Source organism: Mus caroli, unplaced genomic scaffold (genome assembly GCF_978045245.1).
Source record: "Mus caroli unplaced genomic scaffold, Mus_caroli_1 scaffold_12, whole genome shotgun sequence".
Lineage (NCBI taxonomy): Eukaryota > Metazoa > Chordata > Mammalia > Rodentia > Muridae > Mus > Mus caroli.
The window spans coordinates 114287307-114315051 of record NW_028227267.1 but is presented as its reverse complement, the minus strand read 5'-3'; the positions used below and the strand labels follow the sequence as shown (position 1 = coordinate 114315051).

Genomic DNA, 27745 nt, shown 5'->3' with positions numbered 1-27745 from the left:
TATTCCATTCTCAAATTAAATACATCATCACCAGGAGCCTGAAAGTTATAACTAAGTATACCTCATAAACAAACACTTGATGTAAATATACATATATGTGCATATATACAAATATTCATATAAGCATTGTCTCCATATTTAAAAGAAAATTAGAATATATATAAAAGTTATTATCATTGTTTATTATGAATAAGGTGAATCATCAACTATTTATCTTATGCAATCAAATACAAGCATGGCAAAGCCACAATATTGATATTTTTATTATTTCATAGTGATAGCAAGACCTGTCTTTGCATTTGGCAGGAGCTTATCATTAATTGAGAAATTCCAGTGTTCCTACTAGGCATGATACTATTTAACATCAGATTAACATCCTGCAGTGGTCTTTTCTGTCTGTAGAAATGAAGAATTAATTTCTACTCTTTGGGCCCAAACTTGCTGATCTGGTTGTAGGAACCTGGTATACCAATCTCGTTTCTGAGACCCTTGAGTTCAGCTTGAAGCTTTCACTGTGAGTTTTGCTCTATCCTCAGTACACAGTCTATTGTCTCTCAAGGTTCAATAGTCTATATGTAGCCTTACTATTACCAGTGTTTTTTTCCCTCCAGTTTTGGAACTCTGGCTATCTGTAGAGATGCTAGTTGAATTAGAATAGATTGCAGACCACTGGAATGGATTGCTTCTGATGACGAGGATTTTCAGATACAGTTACTTCCCCTCAACTTTCATGCTACACTCATGGCACCTCCACCTAGGTGCTTTTTGGTGTGGAAAGGTCAAGTTCAAGCTATCATCCTTCCTACAATGAACTACACCACATACAATCTTGTCCAGTTCAGAATGAGAGAACATAGACTTATTCACAAAACTCTGACCACTAAAACTGTGAACCTATTTACAAAGCTGCGAGTCCAGGAATTAGGGGGTGGAAACACAGGGTGATTATAGGGGCCTGAACTCCTCAGTGCAATTGAAAAAGAGCTGAAATACTCCATCTCAAGGTGTTAGGACTTCTGCTCCTTTTTGGAGGACCAGAGTGGTAGAGTATGGGACAAATTAATTCCTCCTGTTGACTACTTCCATTTACAGGATCTTGTTCACATTATTGAAAGCGCATTTCTTTTTAAAACTATTTTTATTAATTCTTTGAGAAGTTCATACAATGTGTGTTGGTTATATCCATCCGCAATCCTCCTACTAACTCCTCCCCGGTCCACCACTACTTCGCTAACACACCTAGAATCACCTTAGCATGGTTTTTAAGTACTCCACCAGCACAGTCTGTCCACATGCGCCCGGGTGTAAGGACATCTATGTCCTAGAGCAATATTGGGATTTTTTCCAAATTATTGGGAACAAAATAGATATCTACAATGTAAGGGAATAAATACAGAAGTAAAAACAACTTATCTATCAGAAAAACTACAAAATAATATCTCAAGATTGGTAAATAGATTAAAAGCTGGGACTATGCCAAAGGTTGTAGGTCATGCTCTCTGGTAACTCCCAAAGCATATCTCCAAGTAAAATTTACTGCAGAATATGGACTTAAACCTGCGACCATGCAAACCCAGCTAGGTCATTATACTGCAAATCTCATGACTGTCCTGAGCCATTACAGTCTTAGCCTCTTGGACCTCTCAGGCACCAATTTAGTACTTTCTTCACTAGAGGCTCCATCAAAAACCATAGCTGAGGCAAGAAAATAAACTTGGATTCAGCAAATTAACTTTCAGCATAGCTTTCAGTGACTAGAGTCTCAGGCTATTAAATTTTGAATTTCAGAAAGACACTCTAGCAAAGCACAACAGCTGCTACCGAATCCCAATCCACAAAGCAACAGCCGCTACAGCATCTGGACCAACAGCTACCGATGCTACATCAGTAAATAAGGTGAAAGTCCACATGCGATTTCACCCTTCAGAATCTGCTCCCTAGGCCTGCTCTGGGTGGCTCAAAGGCATCAGCACAGTGAAGGGAAGGGCATATATTTTAACCATCTGTTCAAGCGGGAGTCAGTGACCTTTGCTCTCTATTGGTATCAAGGATGCTTACTTTGCCAGCTGGATGTAAATGGAGATGTTAATTGAAAACCATGCAACTATCTCCAATGAGAGGATGGGAAAAACAAACTCCAGGGCCTTTATAAGTTGTAGCTAATGAACACCCTGCACGGCTTAGCCCTCTACACATGATCCTCCATTAGACTGAGTATATTTCAGAAACACTCAGAAAAAAAAAAAAACATTCACCTCTTGCATATTCAACTCTACTTCCAAAGATCAGCTATATTAGCCTATGAGAAATACAGAATGTATGGAAGACCATATATATTTTTTATTTCCCCAGGGAAAACAAAAAAAAAAATCCATCCACCAGAATAAGAATTGCAAGTTTATTTTCAAAAATAAATAGTGGTTTATTCTACATCAAATGTTAAATAGCCAATTATATAAATGGTTATCAATGTCTTGAAACTGTTTTTAAGAGAAATACATTCATTTTTATACTTATAAGGTATGCTATTTTTGCAAAGCTTATTATTCCAATGGAAGAATTTAATTATAATATTGAAATTGAGGACCTTATCACCTAGTATAAGGGGAAAATCAACTTCTTTGTTTAGTGATGAAAATTCCTCCTTAGAATAGGGAACAAAATACGCATGAAAGGAGTTACAGAGACAAAGTTTGGAGCTAAGATGAAAGGATGGACTATCCAGAGACTACCCCACCCAGTGATCTATCCCATAATCAGCCACCAAACCCAGACACTATTGCTATGCCAGCAAGATTTTGATGAAGGGACCCTGATATAGCTGTCTCGTATGAGGCTATGCCAGTGCCTGGCAAATACAGAAGTGGATGCTCACAGTCGTCTATTGGATGGAACACAGGGCCCCCAATGGAGAAGCTAGAGAAAGCACCCAAGGAGCTGAAGGGGTCTGCAACCCTATAGGTGGAACAACAATATGAACTAACCAGTACCCCCCAGAGCTCGTGTCTCTAGCTGCATATATATCTGAAGATGGCCTAGTCGGTCATCACTGGGAAGAGAGGCCCCTTGGTATTGCAAACTTTATATGCCCCAGTACAGGGGAATGCCAGGGCCAAGAAGTGGGAGTGGGTGGGTAGGGGAGCAGGGCAGGGGGAGGGTATAGGGAACTTTCGGGATAGCATTTGAAATGTATATAAAGAAAAAAAAAAAAGAAAGTTGGCTCACTGGCAAGATAGTTTATTTCATGTGCAGATGCTTGTTTAAATGGCAAGGAAATGTTTATGAAGACAAAAAGGTCATTAGTCATCACAGCTCAACTTATTTAGCCTTTTAAAGGTTACCGGAGAATTCTCTATTTCATTATATAACTTAAAAAAGAAAACATTGCATGTAAACTTAAAATACATGACAATGATGGTGTGTTTCTCCACTGCTTCTGAAATACGTGAAGAATAAGTTTTGACATGAAACCAACGGGCGAAGAGGGCTGAGAATAAAGTCACACTTGAGGTTTTACATCAGGGGAGGACAAACAGCTGACCTTTCCCCTCAGTTCGCAAAGACCTTTCTGCTCTGACCACAGAAAATCATTGTGTGTTGCTGGGTTTTGAGCATCAGTTTACCAGAGAAAGAACAGATACTGCTATTGTTTCTATGAATTTAAAGCAAATACAACTTTATCTAAGAGAACAATCCTTTCAACGTGTCTAACTGATGTGACAAAAGGAAATGAGCATATATATATATATATATATATATATATATATATATATATATAGGGTCACCCCACCAAAGGGGAAGAGCATACAGGGTCACCCTACCACATGGCTGGGGCTGGAGGCTGGGGACTGAGGGGCATGGCCACAGACAGTTCTGCTATTATCCCTGCAGGCCATGAAAGGAAGAAATACATTAGTCGCTGGCAAGAAAGCCATTCATGTGTGCAGGAGTCATTGCATGACACTTGTTGTAAAGAATGTTAATATCTTGGATTATTAAAAAGTGGCATAAAGAAGCTCAGTTCAAACTTAACTCAGTGAGTGAGCCTTGGGAGAAATGATATTTGAAGTTGCATCTCTCTCCTTCAACTGGGGCAGCATGCCAAGACTGCATCGTGTCATTAAGTATTTCTCTATTCGTAATACCTAGTGAATCAAGAAATAAGGCCTCTAAGAAACAGGCATTTTGAATACAAATTTAAAGTTGTTTTAAATACAATTATGGAAAATCAATAAGTATTTAGTAAACACTATAAATGTGAAGTCACTGAATATTCATGTTCCTCTAGTGTGAATTGAGATTTGCAATGATCTGAAAACTTGAGTGCATGAACTTGTTTGTATTCATCCATCCCGAGTGATCTATACATTAAGTCAGTTGTGGAGCAAATGTGCTTACCGAGAAACTCTCCCTAATTGCACACATTGAGCAGTGATTCTCAGCTCTGTCCCCACCAGAGCTGCTTGCTGGAGTAATTTATACCATGATGCTTTGCTCTATAAATTTGCATATAATGTCATGGAGAGAATTTGTTTACAAAATTTCTGAAATGAATGTATGTTTAACAAAATCAGACACAGGAAATATCATGATTACAACATGTACTTGCTTGTGAATTGAAACGTGATACTATCATGAGAAGAATTTCAAACTTGGCAAATCATTTTACAAACTGAGAGGCCTGACACATGTAAAACAGCCCTATGAAACATAGAAAGTCAAAATACATTTTTTCTAAATCAGATGATGAACTAATTATTGAAATTACATTTATTACTATTAGTTGTATGACTTGGAAGTAGGCCACCAATAGACAATAAAAGATAGAGCCCAGTGGTAAGCTTCACACTTTCTGCACATCGCTTAGAAAGTTTGGTGCCTATGATCTGAAGTGTTAGAAGGTCATCTAAAGATTTCTGTGCGTGGGCGACAGGAAATGCAGAAGAGGATAGACAGACATAGACAGACAGGTGCCCACGGGAACTGGGAAATGAAGGTTTAGCCTCAGCTTTTATTCCTTGGAAACTGTCCACGTTGGGGTGGGGCAGAGTCTATCTCTGGCCTGCTCATGGATAAGTTTAGGTCCACTAGCCAGTGAGCCCTAGGACTCTGCCTACCTCTGTCTCCCCACCATGGAGATTCCAGGAACACACAGTACCTGGCTTTTAAACTTGAACTCTGATGATTACCCCAGGAGAGGTCAACCTTTATTTTTGGGAATTCAAAATTAGCTCCATTAAATTATGTGGAACAAGTGCCACTGAGTTCCAGGTTTATGGATGGTAAGAGTTAATAGATAACTAGAATTCAAGGCTCCCCATTTTCTTCTGTCATATTTATTATAGGTCTTTAAGCAATTCATCTAGCCAGTATGTGCCCTTGAGTCCACACAGGTTAGTGCCACAGGGAGACAACACTACAGCACTATTAATTATGCCCTACTTTAAGTCAAGTATGGGAAGATAAAATATAATAAGGCAAACAAAATTCATATACTTAATGAGATTAGTCTTAAAAGGATCATATTTTAATAAGAATAGTACATAAAAGAAAAATTATAAGGGATCCCATAACCAAATACTATGGAGGAGAGTCTAACAGAGCCCGTTTCTGTAGTCAACTGCATCTTGATTCCATTTAGAAAAGTGATTGATGATGATAGATGAGAGATAGATAGATGATACATAGATAGGTAGGTAGGCAGGTAGGTAGATAGATAGGAAGAGAGATGATTGATTTATAGATAGATGATAGCTAGCTAGCTAGACAGACAGACAGACAGACAGATGATAGATGACTATTTCTTCAAAGATATATAGCCCATGTTTTTTCCTTACATCCAAGTTTCCTTCCCAATTTCAAGGTATCAGTGTTTAATTAAACCATTAAGTAGGGATCAAATCACAGAAAAGCTATGCATGGACATTCTCAGAAGTCTCAAGATTAATATTTGTCTATTCAGCAAATCTTTTAGAAAATTAAAAATGGCACATTCTTAAACAGAAAATGTATGTTTCTAAAGTCCAAGATTTGTGGGCCACATTCTGAGCTGGTAACTACGCCTCCTCAACAGTTGGCTCAGGAGCGTTTTCCTGTGCACCAGAATCGCAATACTTGCACAAACATTTGATTTCTTTGAACTGCTGAAATGCCCAACATTAGTTTTCATTGCTAGTGTCAATCAATCAACAGAAGTTTGCTAGCGAATGAAAGAGAAGTATGATTTGTAAAGAAAATGATTGCGAGATGTTACTGGTAATTTATTTTATGAAATGTTACATTGACTTTGGAATCTTGAAGGCTGTCTTTAACATAGTATTAATTAGATTCTCATCAATATAACAAAAGACTGGGGATAATCCACTTAAATAAACAAAGACACACTTTGTTTCGGTTTGGGAGGTTCTACTTCACAATCTACTGGCTTAGTTCTGAGGCATGGTAACACATACATCACATTTGGGGCCTGAAGGAAATCGGCAACATCCTTCCAAATCATGCAAAGAAGTCATAATGTAGAACAAAGCAGAGACAAGAACCCCACATTTCATTCTAAAGGCACACATTCAACTATCTGAATGTAACCTACTGGCCAGAACCTCTTAGCTGCTCCACTATGACATTTTCTTTCCACCTAGCTGATCCAGCTTTTATCTCACAGTACATGGTGGATGCTGTTCCATATCCAAGCTATAGAAAAATACTTCCCTTATTTAGCTGTATACATACTGTCTATACTGCACCTTGATTCAAAGCTGGTAAAGATCTGGGATGATTGTGTTGCTTTGGCAGGCCCTGATTTACACGGACCATCATGGGCACTAGTTGAAGGAAAACAACCATAGATGCTTAGATAGAATCAGGTCACTGGTACTAACTAAGTTCCATGCGCCTTACTGATTGAAGACCAGTGTGCTTTGTGTAATTGACCACAGTTATGCAAAGACAGTACAACAGAAAAGTGAGAGCAGCATTGCTAGCAGAACATTTTAATTCTAGGATTCTATAACTGGTGGCTCTTCAATTCTGCATATGACCTCCATGCCTAACAGCAACAGAGACCAATAATTTGGATGGGACTAGGGATGTGGCTCCGAGTTGGAGAACTTGCCTAGTGTGTGAAATGCCTGGGCTCCAATCCCAGCACACATACAAATATCTGCATGGGTTTGCAAGTTAAGGACAATGAGTCTGTTCTCAAAATTCTACCTACCACCTGTATGGGTGTCTTCCCTTTCCTCTCTGTGCACTTTCACTTCAGTAGGACCTTACAATGACGTCGAAGTTTTGGGGTTGTTTTTTGTCTTTTTTAAAATAAAGAGTCACTTTTATTCATTTTTTTCTTTTGAATCTCAAATCTTTTTCCCTCATTAACTTGTTCATTTACTCACCTTGCAGCCTGATCACAGCTCTCTAGCTCCTAGCTCCTCTCCTCCCAGTCCCAGCCTTATACTACTGCCCCCATTCCTCCCTTCCCTTCTCCTCAGAGAAGGGTAGGAACCCCATGGGTGCAAAGGAATTCAAAGGCCCACCAGAGAGTCAAAGACACCCCCAGAATTTTTTAACACATAAAGGACTGATGGGGGGATTGACAGCTTTAAAATTTGATTTTATTTGGAAATGGACAATTTTGTGCTGTCTAAGTACAGTAGTGAAAAATAGTTCAGTGCCCACTTCTCATCACTGACAAATATCAAGTAACCTTTCATAGCAATGCCAGCTGTACACCAGTACCTTCTACCCTGTGGCCACACTACTACACTGAAGAAGTTGCTGACATAACACACCGTGCAGCCTGATCTATACAGAGCTACTATGTACTCACACCAGAAGACAAAGGCATTTCCAGCAAGCTCTGTTTTAAACTCCCATTAAACATTTTTCTTGATTTTTCATTAAAATAAGGAAATCAGCTTTTCTCCATTCAGTGGCACATGAATTTAACTTAAATGAAATTTCTCCTGTAATATACCCATACTCACCAAAAGTATTAGTGAGCCAATTTCAGAGAGTAGATACTTGTCTTCTTATTAACAATCATGACCAAGAACCCTTCTGGTAGGGCTGCTTTCAGTGTCTGATAAAGAAATACTTAGAAGAAATGGACTTGTCTAGAAAATAGTTCCTCAGCTACGCCACTGTGCAGGGGTATTGGCAATAATCAGATAATATTTCAACCACGCTTGGAAAATAATGCGATGTTACTGTGAGGCATGGGGTGGGAGGGTCTAAAAACTAGAAAAGGATTGCTAGTTCTTCACACAGTCTATGTAGCATTTGATTTACATCCTGCATCTTTGTGATTGGAGGATCTACTAAGATCTAAACAAGGAAGAGAGTGGAAGAAAAGGATAGGGGATGGAATGATTGAGGTGGGAGTTGAAGAGGAAGGAAAAAATGAAGACCACATCCATTTGTCAACATTTGCCCTTGGGAAAATTTACGAGAATACATTTTTTGTTTTGTTTTGGTTTGGTTTGGTTTTTGTTTTTCAAGACAGGGTTTCTCTGTGTAGCACTGGCTGTCCTGGAACTCACTCTGTAGACCAGGTTGTCCTTGAACTCAGAAATCTGCCTGCTTCTGCCTCCCGAGTGCTGGGATTAAAGGCGTGAGCCACCACTGCCCAGCTACCAGATTACTTTCTAAGTGATGGAGAGAACATTTCTATGATTAAACCCCACCAAACACAATCTGACCTCAAGAAGACTATGCTGCAGCTGGAGCACCTGTCACTGTGGTGGTGACCCACGAAACATAAAGGAGGCATCCGGCTAACTGCATTTTATGATGGTGGGCATTCTAGCCCTCATGAACACAATAGATGATACAGTGGGAGAAGGCATAAGTAGTACAAGAGGTGGAGCCATTACACCTTTGTCTTTTTGCAGCAACATCTTGGAAAAAGGGACAGAGTATGAATGTATACGATGCTATACAGGTATTCTTCAGTGTGCCCTGGTATGCAATGGAAGGCAGTCCTATAAAGAGGTAGACTATGGTTTGGAGTGAGCAATAGGGAACAGTTGAGAGTGACAGTAGAGAGGGATATAGAGAAAATCTTTCTTTCCACTCTCCATCTCTGTAGATGAGTGTAATCGAACATCTGCTCCATTGTTAGTGGCAATGATGAAGACCGTGAGGTTCAGTTTATCCGACCTAACCCAAGCCAAAATGCATCGGCTGCACTTAAACCTCCAATGGATACCTTACTCCAACTTTTTGTCTACCTCCAAGCTTCACCAAAAAACAAAGAGGGGGCAAGCTTGAGTGCTGCTCCCCAAACGATATCAAGTATATAAAATGGATCCAATTATTAAAGAAAATTAGACACTTCTTGTCTATTCCCTAAAATTATGTGGTTGTTGCAAAACACTAGAAGGCTGATATAAAGAATAAGACATTTCTATCTAAATCAGGATACCAACCTAAAGAAGTAGGGAGATGGCAGATGCTCATACGTAATGCTAGCTGGAGATAAAGCAGTAGCAACTATGCTATCAAAATGTGTGTGGACTTGCACATAAATTCTCTGGAGCCCTGTGCTCTCTGCCATTCCTTTGATTATTACAGTCTTAAACCATCCTTTAAGGATATTGACTGTCCATTCCTCTAAGAAGTCTATCATGGTACTTCTAAGGAGGAGAGCGCAGTACTTTCTCCTTATTGCAAAGTACTCTATTCTAGGATGCAGGTCACTTCTGTGCTTTTATTTTCATTCTGTTTTGTTCATTCTTATGTATTCGAGACTGGCCTTGAATTCCTGATCTTCCTGCCTCTATCCCCACACTATGGCATTTCACGTGTGCATGATCATAACCAGACAAACCTGCTTTTAATCTCCATTTAATATTTACATCTCTTTCAAGATGAACTACTACAGCAATGAACATATTTTAGTTATTACTAGTCAGTTTTCTATATAAGTCACACTTGCCTAAGAGTTGTCCATCGGCGGAGAAAGCTTTTCAAATTGAAATTATACATGTATACTCTGCCAGACATGTACATTATGACCCATATGATGGAAAATAAGGAAGAGTCTATTACCATATGGAACCCCTTTTTTTCTCTTTCATGTAGGTGCTTTCTCGGAGAAATTAGACTATATTTTAAAGAAGTTATTACATTATTGTCATCTATGTGGTATATAGATGAGATACTATATTTTAAAAGTAAGTATGAGCAGGCTTGCACTGTGATAACACTACACCTCAGCACATAAATAACGCCTGCTTTCAGTGAAATGGGTATTCTGAGGGTGTCAACACAGGAATTTCCTGCATAAGAAAGGAAATTAATGTTCTTCTGTTTTTAGTTTGCTTTTTAAAAATGTACTTGCTGCCAAAATTCTTGACAAATGTATATCATTAAAATATATAAATTAAGAATTAGGATGCAAAGTCCAATAATATGATCAAGAAGAAAGTTCTAAACAACAACAATAAAAAAAGGAAACCTTTATAGAAAGTTCAAATTGTAGGTAAATTTCACATTGAATAAATATAAAGGAAAGCCATATTCATTTAAGCAAAGAAATAACTCTGTGTTCCACAGGCAATCTTAAGAAAGGGCTCAACTGCCTACCCCCTGATAGAATCTAGCCGGCTACATAAGCTAAGGAGTGTACACAACTGGCCTCCACTGCATCAGGAAAGGCGGGTTTTTATTCTATTAAACTTTGGAACAACAGCAACTGACTCTTGTGGCTGCCTTTTCCATGTGGGTAGATGCTTAGTGTGCAATTATTGCAATCGTTTTTGTTAAAGAAGCATCAGGAAAGGTTTGCCAGTGTATACTTAAAACAAATAAACTAAATATTGATTGCCTACAACGTGGCTATTTTTAAGACTGATGTAGGTATCAGGTTACAATATTCATTTCCTGCTCCTTGATGGAAACTTGGCAAGGCCCCTCCCCTCTGAAGGCTCCAGATCCTCAGGGAGTTGAACTATATTTAGGTAAGTAATTTTCTTTCTTTTTTTTTATCTTCAGGATTAAAAATATCTCTGAGTCCTTTTCTTTCCTGCAACCATTTCTGCTTCTTCCCCATTATAATCTGGACAGGATAGGCAGGGAGACAGAAGCATAGCTACTTGTTTGGCCATGACATGTCAACACATATGGAGACTGGATTATGGTATAAGACAGAGGACAGTAAACAAGAGGGCATGCTCAGCTTAGGACAGAATTCTGACTCTGCCACTTGATGGATGTGTGGTTTTGTGTTGCATCTTATCCCTGATAAATGGGGTAAGCATTTTACAGTGTGAAGGATGAAGCCCTGCATTGCCTCTGGTTACAGTTACCACCCTCAGCAGACTCCCTAAGGGGCTCCTAACACATAGCATAAAGACAAGAGGCATAAAAACAGTGAAGTCTTAGACAAAGATGCTAATTTGACAGGGCCAGTGGTCAACAAACACAGAATTCTTCCAACACGAGCGAGTGCACAAGGGTGACCCTCTCATTCTTTACAAGTTTACATAACCATGCGCCTTGATCCTCAACTTCTCAGGTGTGCTTCAGACAGCGGTCAGAAGTAAGGGGACAAAGTTGTGAGTGCCTCTGGCTGGTTCCTCTGTACAACTTCACCTTATGGAGAGCAACATAAAGCTAGTTCTGCATGCTGAGAACAGCTCTACCTACTTCCAAAGGGGCTTTGAAGTGATTTTCATTCCTCAAGAAAACTATCTAACCTGATAACTCTCTGCTAAAGAACACAGTTTCTATACATTCCAGCATACATCTTCCCAATCCCTGTCTTTTAAGCATTAGGTTATTGGAATGAGAAGCAAAAGTTGATGGTTTGGAAACATGCGGAAAAATTCAAATGTATTCATATATTCCCATTATGTAGTAACTATTTAGAATTTTACACAATAGATCTTCTAAATATTACTCAAAATATTAAGTAAAAACTGAGAAAAATATACATAAGGCCAAAATAGTATGAGGCTTATGCTGTTTAAAATTTCTACAGATTCACCAGTCAGGATAGAGCTGGGAGCAAAATTGGAACAAGGCATTTCTAATAAAAGCAGAAGCCAACAATAAGAGACTAATTAACATGTTGATTAATGCACTAAGGATTGGATCATATAGACCGCATGCACTTGTTGCTATCCTTACTAAGCATAGGTAGCCGTGTTCTCAGATTAAAATTAATTCTTTGTTTCTCTCATATCAATAAGTGTAGCTAGCAAAGGTATGTTTGCTATAACTGTGAAGGTGGTTGGAAATGCCAATGGGATGTTTGGATTCCAGATTTCAGTAATAATGCAAAGGCCTCACCGAACTGAAAATCTCTAAAACTAAACTCTAAGCTGTTGACAGCAATACTGCTTCTTATGCAAGAAAATAAAACCCAAAAGGTTACATTCCACAGTTGATTCTAGCAAGATAGTTTTTCTGTGGTCACAGCCACTTATACTCACCAGGAAATGCCTCAAGGGAGTGACTTTTCAAAAAAAAAAAAAGAGGAAGGAAAGAAGGAGAAGAGAGAGAGGGAAGTAGGGGGAAGAAGAAAAGAGGGGTAGATGAAAAGAGAGAAGGAGTGGGGGACAGAGGCCTGGGTTATAGCTCAGCTATAACAGGCATTTGTCTAGCTTGCACTATGACCAAAGTTTCTCTGAATGTCCCATTGCTTTTGAAGGTTCACTAGCAGGATCACCTTTATGGTCTAATAAGATAGATCATATAATCATATAACAGAATTAGAGTGAAAGAAAGGTAGAAATTATTGCTGGAATTATCATATATATATATATTTTTTTCAAGACTAAACTCTGGAAGAAGACATCTAGAAGATTACATATATATTCCCTTTAAAAGTCTCATGAAATTGACATATTGCCTCCAGAATCTCTTAGCTTCTCTCTTATGACTCTCATAGAACTGCAACAGAGGAGGGTCTTGCTAAAGACTTCATCACCATCATGTTAGATATACTCCTGTCAAAAATCCATGCCTTTGTCTAAGGAGTTGACAACAGATCCCTACCTACACTAACTCATTTTAAAACTCACTTTTTTAAAAAGGGAGGGAGATTTGTTAGTTAAAACAAATGAGATATAAGAGTAACTGATAAAATGTCAGAAGTGTCTGGCTTGGACTTGTTAAATGACTTCCCTTCTCTGTAAAAGACGCACCAAACGTTTCATGAAGCTAGTCGCAATCTACTATTTTTCTTATGAGAAACAAACATCCAAGGCTCCGAATTCTAGAATGAGAGGCAAACTTAAGAAAGACGGCTTTGGAAATGCATAGAATTAGTTTCCAAACACAAGATGAAAGCAGCAAGAGCAGATTTCACTCAGCTGCTCTCTGCACTGAAGGACAAGATGTCTCAATGCGTACTGGTGAGTCGTCAGTGCCACTGGACTTGTAATCTGTCAATCAAGGGCCGAGTACTCCCTTGTTGGATTCGAGTGAAAACATTTTCAGCATCACACTTTAAATAAGGAGTTGCTTTCACATCTATGACGGAGAGTGTTTGGCATGTGGCAGGAGTGAAGAGCAGGAAGGTGCTGGAACACTCTCGCAGGGAAGATAAAACATCAGCAGCATGGAAAAGTCACACCATCATTAGTTCACCCATGTGTATCATTAGTTCATCCATGTACACCCATCATTTTACAACTCGGAGAAGCAATTTGAAAAGCAACAGTGTAAAAATCATGTGAAAAGCAGCCATAAAATAAAGCGATTTACCTATTATAGAAAAAGAAATTATTTCCTAACTGGATCTGTGGTGCTCTGACTGAAGAGAGTGAAGTGAATGATATGTTGACCCTGGGTCAGTGAACACGTGCAATGGGGATGGAGGAAGCCTTGAACAAGTTGAACATTTGGTTCACAATGATTGAGAGCGTAATACACACATTTCTTTACCACTCCATCCCTAAACATACCCTTCAGCTATTGAAGTTTTTGTTAAAATTCAGACGGTATTGGAATATGATTGGAGTTCCTCACTAGAAATTCAAGTGGAAATTATACGTGTAATTGTTTTCACACTTTGTGTTTCTATTCCAAAAATATTTCTTAAAATATGAAATCAAGTCTGCTTACTTATGATCTGGAAATGAAAAGAGGGTTGAAAGCCTTTATGAAATGCTCCACACTGTGTGCTGTACAGAGTGTACAGGGTGGGCTGCACTACTTCATTGGAAACACTCATAGAGAGAGAGACCCTGTCACTGCCATTCCCAAGAGTCTGTCCTCTTAAAAAGGATACAGCAGTGCAAATACTCGCAAGTGACAAGACGTTTCAATGAAACTTCCCGCTGGAAAAACTGAAGATAAGTTAAACTAACAGAAACCTTAAACGGGGATCATCCAAAGAATGAAACAGTGACCTTCATTTTGCTGAGCAATCTCCCAGGCAGGAGACTAACACAAAAGAGCTTTGTTCATCCAGAGTGTCATCGTCTGACATCACTATAAAATAGTATGCTTTCTAGAATGTCCGTGCCTTTCCTAGACACAGACAATGCGGTACATGTTTGAGAAGGAACAGAAACCTCTTTCTTAAAAATGCTTTTTCCTAGTAGAACAAAACATCGCATGAACACCACATCGCAGTGAAGAGAACCCCGCTTTGCCTACCATCAAATTTCTTGTGCCTCGACACAAACGTGGTCCTCACAAAGTGGCTTGTCTCTTCTACAAGGTTTTCAAACTCCAGTTTACTCTGTTGGCTCAGCTTGTCTTCCATTTCTGTGGTGCAGCAGGTATATTCCTGAGGGCAGATGCGTAAGTGCTCCCCTGCAGTGAGAAGAAAGGAGACATCACTACAAAATGGCAAGGACTTTAGATAGATTTGGGAGATTTGATTCAAATCCTGGGGGCACCTGTCCATTTCCCTCCCCAGCCATCTGCCTGGACACACTCTAGATGTTAGCATCTATGTGCTTACCAACCCCAAGGCCCATGAGACTTGAGTCAAACCTAATATTTTAATATTTGCTCTCTGTTCTCACCACATAACTAACTGCAGGTGTGAGGCAGCTCTCAAAACACCTGTTTGGTTATTTTTTAAAATTTCTTAATTTTTCGTTTTGTTTTCCTTCCTGCTTTTATTCAAAATGTACCAGATGACACCAGGTGACAAGAAGAGTTCTCAGAGAGTCTTAAGTGTGCTTGTCTTTGGAAATGTCACGGAGGTGAATGGCACTGAGGCCCATGAACACAATCTGTTAGGCGGCGGGGACAAGAGATGGTGCTATAGATACTTGTGTGTGCTTGCCTGGCTGTCTGTAGGAACACAGAAGTGAGAGAGGGAGAATGCTTTTAATGGTGGCCTCCTGTGTCACACATTCTTCAGGTAGCACTTTTGCCAGATAGAATCTGTCCTGGAAGGGAAAAGCTACTGATGGGTTTAACTGATGCTTGTATTGTACTGAAACCTACAATTAAAGGGAAAGAGTCTAGTGCTTAATGTGCCAGCTTGATGCTGGGCCACTTCTTTGACTTTGCTTTGACATTACATCTACATTAGTGTTATGGCTTATCAGAAAAGGTTTAATCACAAAGTCTAGATGGAAGGAGGAAAACGGTCTCAACACACCCTGCTGTAAAACCAAAATTCATACCCAGATGTGCAAGTCAGAAATCAAATGAATTTAATACTTAATGTAATGACAATTGAATTTGCAAGTGATGATAACAGGATAAATAAAAGTTGTTTGCAGTCCAGTGTGAAATGTAGAGTGTCTCACACTCCCACAAACCTTATGAAGTATGACTGGGGTGGCCTATTTTCCCAACCTTATATATGTATTAAATATCTATCTATCTATCTATCTATCTATCTATCTATCTATCTATCTATCTATCTATCATCTATCTATCTATCTATCTATCTATCTATCTATCTATCTATCATCTATCATCTATCTATCTATCTATCATCCATCTCTCTATCATCCATCTATTTCTTTATTTACTTCCACTCCTCCTACTTCCACCTTTACAAATTCTTTCTCCTCATTACCCACTTCCTTTCTCTTCAGAGAAAGGGAAGCCCCTTTTTGGTATCACCATACCCTGTGACATTGAGTCACAACAGGACAAAGAAAGTTTCAGGCCAAGTTTACATATTAAAGGTAGAATTTATGTGACTTCCAAGATGGTATGAGACCATTGAAACTACACATAATTTTATAACCAAAAAAAAAAAAAAAAGGGCGGGAACCTATCACTCTTGAGAGTAAAAAGCATCCAATTAAGGTTCATCGCTCCTGAGGAGGAGCAAAAGTCTGTTAGAAACAGCTACATGGGGTCACATCACTGTTACATTTTCCATATGTTTTAAATATTTCATAATACACTTCTGAAGTTGTTCTGGGATGTGCTGGAGGGAGAGACTGGGTTAGGTAATAAGAAAGAGGAGCCTCCCAGGATCTTCAGAAGTCACTCTGGTGCTGGGACTCTCCTATTGCCCCCAAACCACCCCCACAGAACTCCAGTCTCCAACATGATTACTCTAAGGCCACAATAAAATTGGCCAGGCAAGGCCACTCCAGTTACCTCATCTGAATTGAGTCAGCAAGGTCAGTGTGCTACCAGGAAAGGCCTACCACTCCTCTACATGTTGCTCTGGAGCCCCCCCCCCCATTTTCTTCTTCTGCTTGTCAGTCACTGGCTTTATGAGTCTCCCTGCCAAGAACCAATGTGAGGGAAATGAGCAGACCTTTGAGACATACCACTGTATGCATGAACCATCTAATTCTTCAATGAAGAAGCAAGGATGGCTCTTTCACACAGGGACCTACAGGTCTAGGCACACATGAGAGCAAATGTACATGACAGCATGCATGTTCACCCACATGCAAACAAAGATAAATATGAGGAGCTCATGAAAACTTGCTTGGCTCTGAGATCATGCTTGGCTAGGGGTACATGAGTGCTCTCCTTTCATGGCCTCTATGCTAAACCAATTCCAACCTCTGCTTCTATAGATCTGGTGAGTACAGCTGGGAAAATATCAAAGAACAATATTTAGTGTTATAATGAAGCCTTATGAAATTCAAATTCAAGTGTTAGTAGATATAATGCCAATTACAGACCACAGATGACGGTAATCTTTGCATCATTTTATTGACTTTATCAACATTAAGATGCTATGAATGTAGCTAGGATAGAGACTGCACAGGCTTAAGTAACAGAATTGTTTACCTCCCTCTGAGCATGCTCAAATCTAGTTCACCATATGAAGAAACTAGATCTAACCCATGCCATGGAAACTTTCTCTGCTGGAATAAGTTGAGCATTGGGGACCATTTCATATAACAGTGGTAATTTCAAAGTTACAATTTATAAAGAAGGAAAACAAATGGTCTATAAGGATTCTCAGTCATTGTTTTTTATCAAACTATCTTAGATTCTCTATAACATACCTGATATATAATTAGGTATATAATTTATCTAAATCAGAGAGTAGATAGACACATCAGGGCATGCTCTTGATGACAAAAATCAGCATGGGAGGCCACAGATGAAGAAAATGCACAGTTAAAATTTCATATTCAAGCATATCCATCCTTGATTGACAAACTGTATATGGAAACGACTACATAGGTTCATGGTACAAGATGAAACGCAACCACAGACAAGAAGGATAGCAGAAGTTGACACATCTTAGGGGAGTTAATGCCATCAAAATCTTGAATTCTTTTGTCCTTGAATTTCTCTTAAGTAAATAATCTAATATTTAGATATGGAAGAAGGAATCTCCAACAGAACCCTGCAAAAGGAACTCAAGGGCATGCAGTTAGGTCTTAAATTGTCCTTAAAAGATCAGGCTGTTCCTCCTATGAGTGTCCCCTTCAATTATGCCAATTTTTACAATATCTCTTCTCCAAAGCCAGCCCAGATGCTCATTTCCACGCCAGGAGGCTGTGGTGACAGCAGAAATTTGATCCTGGCAAATCCCACAGCCTCCAAACATGGCCCTTGGTCTAAAAACTGTCAAAATTAGACTTGGTGAGTGGCAGGGTGGTTAAGAGCAGCAGACATCAGGGCCTCATTAGTCAAGTGAGCTAGCCCCTGCTGGTCTGCTCCCACAAACTCACTGAACTCACAGGTGACAACCAGGGGACCTGAGAGTGTGAATCCCTAACAAGCAACAGAAGTGATATGCCAAGAAGGACTGATGTCTCAGACTCCAGGCCACCACATTTTCAGATTCCCTAGACATCAAGAACCCTGAGAAAGATTACTATCCCGGTTCTTTTGAGGTGGCAGGCAAGAGATGAGGAGATAAATTATTTAAAGATGATGAGATATTACAAAGTGCAATGATTCCTAAACCTGCAAGTGAGGTCTGGCAGAAGGGCAGTATTTACTTTGGATATGGCAATGTTCAGACTCTGTCATCACCGAAGGAAAAAGATGAAGGGCTGCAAGATATTCTAGACAAGGTTAAGGCTTAGCTACAGTTTCTCATATAGGAGATACTTTGCTTTGGAGTTAACATACCTGGAGTGCAGTAGTCTTCTAAATTTGTATTTACAACAACCAGATGTATACAAGCAGAAGTTGGCATCTTTAAAAAAGATTGGTTCCACTTTACTTCCATAAATTTAAATTTACCAAACAGTTGCATGCATCCTTTCTACAATTTTTCTAATATAAATGTTCCTTCTGTACATTTAAAGTCATTGATTGTTTAAGAATATTGATCAACATAATAACAAATATTCCAACTAGTTTGAGAAAACTAAGCAAATATTCTGCTTTGGGGGTCTTATTTAAAGCACGTCTAGGGCTGACATCCTTTTGTGTGTGATTCCTGGTAAGAGATTTAAATAATGCTGCTTCCTGTGTTTCTAATACTTTGACTAGGAAATTTACAAAAAAAAAATACCCTTCATAAAATGGAATTAAAAGTTAATTGTTTAATTTGAATCCCGATTGCACAGAGAGAATTCCCAACATACTGCCCTGGATGATACAGACATTGTCTCCTTCTTATGCTGATTTTCCTGTGTCAGACTCTTAAGGTATCAGGCCAACAATGACAGAAGAAGAAATTCTGCTCAGAGTAGACAAGAAAAAGACAAGGAATGAGCAGTAATTAGAGTCAGCAGGACAGAGGACAGACATCCTTCCTGCTATGACATCTTATGTAGGCTCTATGGAATTTTTACATTTCTAGTAAAATTGCTGTTCAATGCAGCCACCCCACTCCCTGTTGCCCTTGTATCAGGAGCTGGACACTCACCAAAGGCAAGGCTCCAGGAGCCCAGTAGCAAACCCACAATGGTGCAATGACAATTTCAATTTACAAGGGGATTTGACATCTGTAGGAAAGAGCCGAAGAGTGCTATTTGGAGGCAGATTGTATTCCCTGATTCAGATATATCACATCCTCTCAACGGCTTTACATCCTTGCACACCAGTGTTTCCCTTACAATTTAGTTCAGGAATAGCAAGAAGAAATCAGAACGGAGCATGAAGGAGCACAGAAGCATCCAGCTGCATTCTAGACTCTGCAGCTTCTCTGTGTACGAGTGCTTTACTGCTAACTAGTGACAAGGAAGCATTCAATAAAAACATTTCACAATGTGCTGTGATTTTCCTGCCTGCTATGTTCACTGAAAAGTGTTCACACTGTACTTGGACTGGAAAACAAATAAAATGTTTCATGTTTCTCAGCCCTAGGATGGCATGGAGAGATTATTGAGATCCTGGAAGAGTTATGTCTGTGTTCTGGGCTGTGGCACTTGGGAATTCAAATGAGGAGCTAGGAGGTGACATAAAGGCATTTTGAGGAGACAATTAACATCTTTAAGCAGCTGGTTTTAGGAAGAATATCATGATTCATAATGTAAGAATCTTAACCAATCCTGAGAACTGAGGTGTCATAAAAAATAAAACTCCCTCTAAATTACAGCCTGAGCTCTTGCCTCACTCTTCATGATGCTATCCTACAGATTGTGAACTTGTCAACTTGGGTCATATTTCACACAGTACAACCCTTCCAAGTAACCCGCAATGGAAGCCTATGCATATGTGTTTACGTATGTGACGTGCTTTCATACATACAAAGAGGATTCTCTAACCAAGAGCATTGGGAGTTGCAGCATCATACACACCAGCTCTCAGTTTCTATATTGGTGCTCACTCCGATTGTCTAGAATTATTCAAATTTAACCCACAACCAAGAACAAAGAAGCTGTTTTGTTCTTTCAGTGTCCATCAAGAGTGATCTCTGAAGGACTGAAAGTAAAGTCAGTACTGTGTTTTCAAATATTACCCGTTAGCTCCACAGAATTTTATTGTGTTGGGTTTGATTTAAAAGCAAGATACACTCCAGTGTAATCTGAAATTACACAAATTCCCATAGTATAAATATTTCCAGTGTGGCAGATTTCTAGCAGCCAAAACGAGGTTCCCAGATGTCAACTTGGGAGGGATGTTCAGTAGCAGCCATTATAGAGCACACTCTCACTTGGATGCAGCAGGCCCAGGGAATGTGGCTGGCAGTGGAACAGGCAGGAAGGAAACTGAGTTTGTGTTGCCTTCCTTCTGTTTCGATGAAATTTACATAACTGTAAATGCAAACAGTACAGTCATTTTTGTTGTGATTTGGTAAGTGTTGTGTTTGTTTTGCATATTTGAAGTGGGTTTCACTCTGTGGTAAAGACTGGCTTTTCTCATTATGTAGCGCGGCAGCATAGGCCAGTATGCAAGCTCCCTTTATCCTGATGCTGCTTCCTTTACGGAGCTTTAGTCATCCCTGTGCTTAGTGACAGATTCTCCACATAACCTGTAACTTGAGCATCACTTCTTAAATGGCTGTCTGGGCCATTACCAGCAGAGCAACAAGTGGAGCTAAAATTGGTGGCTGGCTGCTTGGATCTGTCTCCCAGTTAAGGCCGGAGTCCAATAGGGAAGCCCTTAGACTACAAGAATCCGCAATTTTGCAATCCACCGAAAGACATATGGCTGAAATGCCCATTTGGACCAAGAGAAAATTGGCTCATCACCATTGTCAACTGTCAGAGCATAGTAAAATTGTTCTGGACAGAAGAGAGTGGACTTGTATAACTGCTTTCAGAATGGCAGACAATGGGAACCTCAGCTCCCTGTACTGTAATAGACATCATGAGTCAGAGTAGAACATCTATCATTGTGCAAGAAGATCTACGGTGACAGAACTGATTTCTGGAGTGCTGGCGTCCCAGGACAGAAAGTAGAGTTGTAAAACTTTTTTTGAAAGGCAAAAACAACCTAAAATGTATTATTCCAGAGAGAGCTGTTTCTCCTCACTGCTATCATACCCTCTTATTCCTTCCTATCAGTCACTGCTTTGGTAGAGATTTTGTCAGAATCTGCATAAGAAGAAGAAGCTGGGGATGTAGCATAGTTGCAGAGTGCGTACCTAGCATGCAGACAGCCTAGGTCTAATCATCACTGCACAACGACAAAACCTCAAACCCAATGAAACAACAAAATACTCATTAGAGTGCATGTGCTTTTCAGTCCTTTCACTCATTTGTCACATGGCATACAATGCATGATTAAACTGATAATTATTATGTTTAACGTTAAGAGATAGAAAGAGACCTTATCGTTACATATTCCAACATAATGTACAGAACCACACCCATGCTTTCGGTCTTCTGGTAGCACAAACACAAGTTGTATGAGAGCACATATCTGGACTTTCATCCATCTCTCAGACTTTGATGCACTTAAAAGGAAAAAGATTGCATGATCTGCATGATGATATGGTTTTTTCTTACTTGACTTCTAGTTAAGGAATAACCATGTTGCCTAAGCTACATTTGAAGTAAGAAGTTGCACCTGTCCTATTTGCCCTGACGAATGTCTCTTAAAAGGCAGGGAGTGAAATATCTTAACAGGAAGTCAATAGCAATCAACCATAAAAAACAAAACAAAATCAAAACAAACAAACAAAACGCCAAGAACATTCCAGAGCTCATCATATAAGTAAGCACATATCTTGGAACCTTTTGCTGCAGCCACATTGCATTATGTATGCATTTGGTTGCATTATGCAATATATTTCTTATGATAATTTAGGGTAAAACATTGAAAGCTTCTTTTTAAAGGAGGAAGTTATATGCAGACAGAGACAAAAACGGAAGAGAGGAGAGAGCACCCTGAATGTGGCATGCTCATGAACCATCAATTGTCAGTGCTAACTCAGGTAGGTTTAATGGACTACATCTACATCATCAATATTAGAATATACTTTATATATATGCTAAGACATTTCCCTGATTCCCAAAATAGATTTAATACATGTTACTTTTTCCACATGTATTTCAAAATGAATACACTCAGTGGTCTAAAGGGGCAGTCACGAACCCTAAACATTCATTAGTAAATGTCAGACTCCCTCAGATACCTGGCACCCTTACCCCTTACGGACTTCCCAAATCTTTATATTCCAATGTTCAAAGATGATGTTAATCCTATTTCATGAATGGTATCTTCTCTGAATTTGATCCTCTTCCCAGGTTCCATCTTTATGGACCAACCTGGCAAGGTCTAGTTACGCTTCTCCAAACGTGCTTGCCAAACACAGGCCAACCATAACTCCCAGCTCCCATAACTTCCGCAGCACCACTGACTAGCATGCTGACTTATACCTTTTGCTTTCTGTGACCCATATTGCATCCATCAAACCAACTGCCTCCTACGAATTCACCCTCAGATGATGATCAATTTCAAGTTTATTGCTGTTGTAATCCGGCTCTCCTCTTTGCTTACTCAAAGTTAGCCATTTCTACAATTGAATTGCATGATCCCGTGGTGATAGACAATAAACCAATTTATAAAGTACTTGTTTTTGACCTTGATAACAGCAGATCAGCATTCCTACTAAATTATATGACAGCTCACTTGAAAACTTAGGATTTACTGTTCAAAGCTCAATAGCCGTAAACTAGTTCACAGACTGATTCACTACAGGGGCCAAGTCTAGGTGAGAGTGATTAAGAACCTAATCAAACTGAACTGCATGTAAGCTTCTATGAAAAATTATTCCCTCCTCTATAAAATACTGCAGTTTCAGTGGGCATCTGTAAAACCGTGACTGCTCCACTGATGGTATCATACAGAGGAAAGCAATAACAGGCAGAGTGGCTGGAAATGTCACAAGATCTATAGTGTAGTCCACAAGTTTATATTTCACTAATTGTCCACCTCTATGACAATGAAACTCCATAATACCCAACCTTTTACAACTCATAGAGTCATTAATTTATAATAATTGATTTAATTCCCACTATTCATCAAAGAGAGATGCCCACAGGTAAATAGCATCAGTCTCTATTTCAGAGATGACTGATGGGGGACCTCCATAAAGCAGACAGCCCTCATCCCTAGGCATTTCTTCTGCGATTAATAAAGGGCAAGAGGTGGCGTTCAGAAACTGGTGTATGGGGACCTTGATCTTTAAAATGGCACCACTTCAAATGCTGTAATAAATTCACGCATCTTTTTCAAACCAGGGGCTTTAAAATGTCCCAATTCAGGAGGCAGCATTAGAGCCAAGCATTGTTGTTAAAACATTTGTGTGATTAAACCTTGGCTATAATGTTTTAAACACAGAAGAATAAAGACACTCAGGGAAGACAAGACAACCACCATCTTGAAACTAATGCATGCATTCCACACAGCTGCAGGGGAATGACTGTCTCAGTGAGAGAACTGACTTAAGAAAAGGATATAAATATAAATAGGAATGTTCAAAAATCCCAAGTAATCTTTTTTATTTAATTAGGTATTTTCTTCATTTACATTTCAAATGCTATCCCAAAAGTCCCCCATACCCTGCCCCCCCCCCCCACTCTCCTACCCACCCACTCCCACTTCTTGGCCCCGGTGTTCCCCTGTACTGAGGCATATAAAGTTTGCAAGACCAAGGGGCCTCTCTTCCCAATGATGGCCTACTAAGCCATCTTCTGATACATATGCAGCTAGAGACACAAGCTCTGGGGTACTGGTTAGTTCATATTGTTTTTCCACCTATAGGGTTGCAGACCCCTTTATCTCCTTGGGTACTTTCTCTAGCTCCTCCATTGGGGGCCCTGTGATCCATCCAATGGCTGACTGTGAGCATCCACTTCTGTGTTTGCTAGGCCCAAGAATAGCCTCACAAGAGACAGCTATATCAGGGTCCTTTCAGCAAAATCTTGCTAGTGTATGCAATGGTGTCAGCGTTTGGAGGCTGATTATGGAATGGATCGAGTAATCTTAATAGAACTACATTGGAGACAAACTCTTAGCTTTTATTTCATCTTCTGACTATTTTTCTATGAGTAGTTTTTGTTGTTCTTCTGGGGTTGTTTGTTTGTTTGTTTGTTGTTTTTACATGGCCTCCAAAAGGGGAGAATTGACAACTATATTGATTCTATAACACTGCTGAAAAATACATGCAGCCCTGCAGGGACCCACCCTTTAAACCCAACGAGGCTGAATGTGTAAATATGATTTATAGTACAGGAAGTCTTAAGTCGTCAGATTGGTTCTTTTACAGTTAGACATTACTGCAAAAGGTCATTGGCCATGGCCTCGTTTTAATGTAACAGATAAAGTGCAATGGCATTATATATTTTTTGGAAAATACTGTTTCAGAAAAGTTAACTTTAGTCACTCAAAGTCAGCCCAGTCCTCTTGGTCCTGGCAAGGTTTACGTCCATGGTTAAAATTCCTATATTATGCTTCTGACTCAACAGAAGATAAAACCTATGAGAATACAGTAAGGCAAGCCACATGCAAAGAATCATTTAATGAAGGAATTAAATTCCTCGTAGAACTTCTAGGATCTGGCTGCCTGAACCTACATCCCCATGGTTCCTGCATGTTTACTGGGTATTTATCAATCTCACCCTAATTCCATGAGACATCCTCTAAGTTTAAATAACTGTTTTCAAAAATAACCAAACAAAATGAAAACCCACACTGATTGCTTCTGTGAAGATTAAGGTATGTCCACAACATATGCAAATCTATTAGTCTGTATATTTAGTATACCATACATATGCACCTTCAAAACATATGCAAATCTATCTGTCTGCTATTTAGTATACTATACACATACACATTCACAACATATCTAAATCTGTCTGTATATTTAGTATAATATACATGTACACATTCATAACAATTTCTAAATCTATCAATCTGTAAATTTATTATACTCTTCACTTTAACGAAGTATCATTCGAAGGTATCTGTGGAAATACCTCTATTTCCGATCATCTCTTATCATTGTCCTTCAGTTTTCTGCCAGACAGAACAACAGCCCAAGAATGTTATGTTCAGTCATATCTTAGACATTACTGAGAAATATTACTCTACCTGATAAGAAAGCACAAGTCTTCCTCCCTTCAGTATCTTCTCCTTTCTATTTCCTTTAGTTCTAACTTAAATATCACTTTAGGACTTTCCTTGATCATCCAGGATCTACTGCAGGATCCCAATGCTACTGGACCATAATAACTGCACATGGTCCTGGATGCACATGGATCTACATTATGCATCCATGCTTCTAGAAGAAGCAGAATCTCCTGGAGACCCGATCCTCTCCTCTGTCCCTCAGTTATTCTCCTCATGCCTAGCTCAGTCCCCAGACCACAATGATTTTTATATATTTTTGGTCAAGAACTAAAAGAAGTACAATAAATCAATACAATAATGTAAGGAATGGATGCACATTGTGTAAATCCAATGAAAATATTACGTTCACTTTGAAACAGTTGGAAATGCCATTGTTAAAGCATGGCTGAGTCGGAGAAAGGGAGCTAAGCTAATGGGGACTCCAGGAATTCTGTTTTACCGACTCAGTGCACGGTGATTTTTAAACCTGCTGCCACTCAAACTTCCTTTTATGAAAAATGTATTTGAGCTCCCCATTCACATCTTTCATAAAATACCCATTGCCAATGCTACCTCTTATACACATAATTATCAAATGGATGTAATGCCACAATGGCATTTTAAATGTAAAAATGTCTAAGTATGCCATTAAAATAATATCCCTGTTAATAAGTAGATATCTACACCATGAGTAAACGCGAGGTGAAGGAAAGAGACGCTAGATGTTAATTCTAATGTAAAGTCACCACAATAAAGAAAAAGCATAGCTATGAGTACAGAGTAAGAAAGGCATACTGTAGCAAGACTTTAAACATCATAAGTTGTACAGATCTTATCTCCAAAAGTTCAACATTCCTAAGAATAAGGTAACTTGTTAAGAGTGCGAAAATATGACAAATACGTTTTTCTTTTAAATACGATTACAGTCACATCCCTAGACAATTCAAAGTATAGTATTATTGCATAAGATTACTTTTTGTTGGTAGTCAAATAGACGTGGGTCCTGTGGGAGATAGACCATGGACAGAATTTTCCTATTGGAAAAACTTCAAGGATGCTTTAACAGTTTTAAAGAGGTGGTGTTTGCATTTAGCTGGGAGGTTGCCTTCCTGGCAGGGAGGCCTATGAAAAACAGCAACTACCTAATAACTGCAAAGGACAGAAGGTTCTGTAAGAGATATCTGCCATGGAAGAGAATCAGATGAACTATGCATCATTGCAATACTGTGCGGGTGAGCTATGAAATTACTGGTTCAAGTCCTTGGGTGTTGATTCACAATATCTATACCTTCATCTATGTTGTTCTGTCACTACCAATATTGGCTGGTACCTTTTTGTAAATGCATTTGTAATGTATACAGTGATCCATTTTCTAGGATAGTCAGCATAGCCCTTCAGTGTGAAATCTTATTAACCAACATCAAGCTCAATATTCCTCACGCTTCCTTCTGCAGAGAGCTTTGGGGGAGACAAACAGAAAAGAAAATTGCAGCAGATTAGACTGAGATCAGCACCCATTCCAGACCACTGGAAGTTTCTTGGAGGAGTTGCCAGAAATGGTTGTCTTCAAGAGTCCGAGGGCGGTGGAACTCTTTCTTAAATGTTGTAGAATAAGTTCTCTCCATTTCCATAGAGAAACTTCTAGAAGCTGCTCCAGTTGCTGCACTCAGGATCATTCTCTCTCCTAAATATATAACTCGGGTTTGATAACACATTTTATGCGGAGAGTCTTTTGCTGGCTCTTGCATGGGGTGTAGGGGTGTGCTTCAGACCATCCTCTCAGGGCATTGTGGAGAAGTGTGAAAGGCAAGGACTGGTTTCTTCACCTTGCACCGGAAATGGCTGAGATTGTCACATTTGGTATATGCACCTGTGGAGAATGTGAGTGCATTCTCTTTTCTTTTTCTGCTTCCACATTAATTTCGTTCTTCATGGCCTCCTTGTCATAGGGGAAGTTTTTGTGCTACAAGGAATGGTGGATTCTAGCCAGGTTTGAAGCTCCCATAAAATTCATTCCTAAATTAATTCTGCTAGGACATCTTATCTCCACTTTGAGCCAACAACCCGATGTGGATTTCACTACTATTGAAAGGGTCTAGGGCATTACTGAAAAAAAAAATGGGCATGGTTTGGGCAAATTTGCGACTGTGTTCACACTGCTTTTTTAGGTAAACCTTTAGAGGTTTAACATCACCAAAATATAAGAATTTACATTACCTAGGGGAAAAAAATGAAATACAATGGGATTTGGTGGTTGAAAATGTCATATGACACAATTCTTCTTACTAAGTAACATTGGTGATAAGCTTCACCTTGCTATTAATTTTAACCAGGAATGATCTTTAAAATAACTAAGGCATAAAAATCTTAAATTGAATAGTGTCTG

The 27745-nt window shown here is 39.2% G+C and overlaps 1 protein-coding gene across 1 annotated transcript in view; it reads right to left on the bottom strand.

The window, feature by feature from the left end:
- Positions 1 to 27745, bottom strand: part of Gpc6 (glypican 6) — a 1019946-nt gene that overhangs the window by 759357 nt on the left and 232844 nt on the right. Inside the window, exon 2 of the mRNA XM_021181728.3 lies at positions 14608 to 14766. Within this exon, the coding sequence (XP_021037387.1) occupies positions 14608 to 14766 (159 nt within the window). The remainder of the gene's footprint in view (positions 1 to 14607; positions 14767 to 27745) is intronic.